General features: G+C 62.4%; 1 protein-coding gene across 1 annotated transcript; it reads right to left on the reverse strand.

Annotated features, from left to right (window-relative positions):
• Positions 1–202: 202 nt before the first annotated feature.
• On the reverse strand, positions 203–2,235 carry SSTR4 (somatostatin receptor 4). The gene is made up of 2 exons (XM_054197335.1): positions 2,134–2,235; positions 203–1,730 (listed from the first exon to the last, which is right to left on the reverse strand). Exon 2 carries the CDS (start codon positions 1,687–1,689, stop codon positions 448–450), a length of 1,242 nt encoding a protein of 413 aa, XP_054053310.1. The 5' UTR covers positions 1,690–1,730; positions 2,134–2,235; the 3' UTR covers positions 203–447.
• Positions 2,236–3,341: the final 1,106 nt, after the last annotated feature.

A 3,341-nucleotide genomic window follows, 5' to 3' on the forward strand; every position in this document is an offset into this window, starting at 1 on the left:
CAGATTGATCCTGTGCTCTCCACGTCCTGCAGAGCTCCTGTAGAAGTCCAGTCTGGTCCTACCTCCTCAGCCTGGTAGAGATGTAGCGGGGCTGATGGGCTTTAGGGCTGTTCTCCATCTTTCAGAGCGCGTCTTGGGAAGGAATGGGAAGTTTGTGTTTTATTATTCCGGAGGGGCACCCGCCCCATGGCTAGTCACTGTTCGCTAATGCACTTGGAAATCCTCACCGTCCCCGATCCCAACGAAGGTAACGGCAAAAATTACTTGGTCGACGTAATTAACTGTATCATGGGGCCAGACTTATGGCTTTTTATTTTGTCGAACTGCACAGCACAAATGAGGGCCGGCGGCACGGGGCATGGCAGTTTGCCCTCTCTCCGGCCGGGGTCCCCTTTGCCCGTGCCTGGTGGAGACGCCTGCCCGGGGGCTGGCGAGGCGTGGGGCACCCTAGAAGGTGGTGGTCTTTGTGAGGAGGGGTCCAGGCTTACAGCAGGGCTCGGGGTGCACAGGCTCCTGCTGGCAGGGCAGGGATGGGCACATGCAGCCCTTGCCCTTGTCGTCCCCCCGGGGAGCGGCGCAGTAGTCGAGGGGCTCTTCCTCCTCCTCCTCCTCCTCGGCGGCCCCCTCACCGGTGTGGCAGCAGCAGAGGCTGGCGTCGAGGCAGCGGCGCAGCACGCCGTGGAAGGAGTGCCGGAAATTTTCAGAGAGGAAGCCGTAGAGGATGGGGTTGGCGCAGCTGTTGGAGTAGCTGAGGATGAGGGAGGCGTTGTTGACGGTGGCATCCAGGTGGCCAGGCAGCAGGAGGTTGACCAGCTGCACCACGTAGAAGGGCATCCAGCAGACCACGAACATGGCAACCACCATCAGCACTAGGCGCGTCAGCTTGCCCTCAGAGCGCCGGCGCTGCTGCCAGCCCACCCGCTGCGCCACTGCCCGCATCTTGCCCACGATCAGCAGGTAGCACAGCCCCATGGCCAGCACCGGCAGCAGGAAGCCCAGCAAGGTGGTGTAGACCACAAAAGCAGCTGACCAGGTTGGGCTTGGCCACAGGAGGTTGCAGGCCACTGCCTGGCCATCGCGGGTGGTTGCTGTACCGGCAAAGATGGGGATGGGTGAAGCCACCAACAAGGAGAGGAGCCACACGCCCCCGTTGACCATCTTGGCCACCCGAGGACGGCGGTAGGTGGCTGCCCGCAACGGGTGCACCACTGCGATGTAGCGGTCCAGGCTGAGGACGGTCAAGCAGAAGACGCTGGTGAACATGTTGAGCCCATCAACACCCAGCACAGTGCGGCACAGAGCCCGTCCAAAGGGCCAGTGGTGCAGGGCTGCCGATGTGGCCACAAAGGGGATGCTGAGCATGAAGAGTTCGTCGGCAATGGCCAGGTTGAGCAGGTAGATGTTGGTGGCCGTCTTCATCTTGGCGTAGCGCAGGATGACGAAAATCACCAGGGAGTTGCCCAGCAGCCCCAGCAGGCACACCAGGGCGTAGATACACTGAATCACCACCATGCCCACAATCTCGCCTGTCTTGCTGCCCCACTCCGCCTGTCCCTGCTGCCGGCCGGCCCCCCCTGCAGCCGTGCTGGTGTTGGGGGGCACCTCAGAGGCGGCCCAGCTGGATACAGTCCAGAGGGGCACGCCGGCTGCCTGGGCCCCCGCTGGGAGCTGCTCGCTGTCGGCGCTCATGCTGGGTGGTGGTCCATGGACTGCTGCGGATGGGGGCCAGCCTGCAGGCAGGGCACGGGCAGAGAGAGAGGGGGATGAGAGCTGCAGCGCACAGCAGATACAAAGCATGGTCCCCTGCTTTCCCCCTTGGGTCACGCACACATGCTTTGGGCAGCTCCGGCTGTGGCCCCCCTGTTCCCTCCATCCCGCCACGGCACCTTCATGTCAGTCCTCAGGGCAGGAGCATCGTTCTCCAGGCCAGAGCATCCTGGCCATTTGGGGTTTTAGGGGCTGCAGGGGTGGGGTGTGCATTAACTGTGCATGGGGGCACAGCGGCAAACCGGTGGCGTGGCCTGCGAATCAATACCGCCATCCGCCTTAATGAACCTCTACAAATCTCAACGGTTTCATTAACCCCTGCAGGAAAAGCAAACCGAAGGAGAAACCGAGCTGGAGATATTTTACCTCTCAATCCTCCAGGGATTGAAAGATCCTCCCTCCTCCCTCCCGTGGGGCAGCAGCAGGCACTGGGAGATGCTCCGGTGGGTTCCGCGGGCTGTTGGCAATGCGAAGTCCTTCTTGACCTGAGTCAGATGACCAGAAGGATCCAGACCTTTTAAAGTGAAAGACAGACCGCGCTTGCCGGATGGGAATACAGGCTATTCTCTCCCCCCTCCCGCCATCACCTATGCCACGAAAATCCGCTTTCCCATTAAAAACAAATAACTAAAAATAATCCAGGTTTCTGATTTATGCCCGCCACGTTCCGGTTGAAAACAAAGCAGCGGACGTACCCTTCCCCCTTGTCTCTCAGGCGTGCGGCATTCCGCTGGCGGTGGCCGCGGCGAGGGGACCCCCCATCCTCCGGGGCTGTGCCGGCGCGGACCCCCCCCCGCCTCCCCGGCCGGTGGCGCGGCCCGGCCCCGGCGCTGCGGGTACTGCGGCGGGCGGGATGCTGCAGTCCGGGCACCGAGGCGGGGCGGGAGGGACGGCGCCCCCCGCGTCCCCCGCCTTCGCATTCCCCTCGTCCCGCCGGGTAGCTCCGGGGTGTCCCCGCCCGGGCGAGGCAGGAGATGGAGGCAGGTTGCCCAGGCGACTGCCGGCAGCCCGCCCCCCGCGCTCTCTCCCGCATCCCTTCCGCGCATCCCCGTTTCCCCGCCACCCCCCCCCCCCCCACCACCACCCGCTGCAAGGCGGGGGGATGCAGGCAGGGACCCCCGGCCCCCACTTTGTTGGCAGGAAAGGAGCATCCTGCAGCGGCGGGCCCCCAGAACCCGGGGACGGGGAGGCGGCGGGGTGAGGGCCACCTCAAGCCTGGCCCCAAAACCGGTTACGCACCAAAAATCTCACCCCAAATCGAAGCCTGCGTTGAATTTTGTGGTGCAATGAGTAAAAAGGGACAGAGCTTGCATATTTCGTTGGGGGTTTTTTGTTTGTTTGTTTGCTTGCTTGTTTATTAAGCGACTCTTGCGTTTGTTTTGGCTTGGTTTTTTTTTCTGGTGAGAGGGATCACCGACGTCTTTGTGCCAAACAATCACCATCAGCAGCTCAGCTCAGTGATAGCCCAGGTTTGGGGGCAGGGAGGACCACTTCTAGTTGTTTGTGGGGCTGGGGGGGCTTTCCGATGGTGCAGCCCTAACTCTACGCTGCATCGCTCCCTCCCCAGTCAGGAC

The sequence above is a fragment of the Rissa tridactyla genome, chromosome 3, assembly GCF_028500815.1.
Source record: "Rissa tridactyla isolate bRisTri1 chromosome 3, bRisTri1.patW.cur.20221130, whole genome shotgun sequence".
Lineage (NCBI taxonomy): Eukaryota > Metazoa > Chordata > Aves > Charadriiformes > Laridae > Rissa > Rissa tridactyla.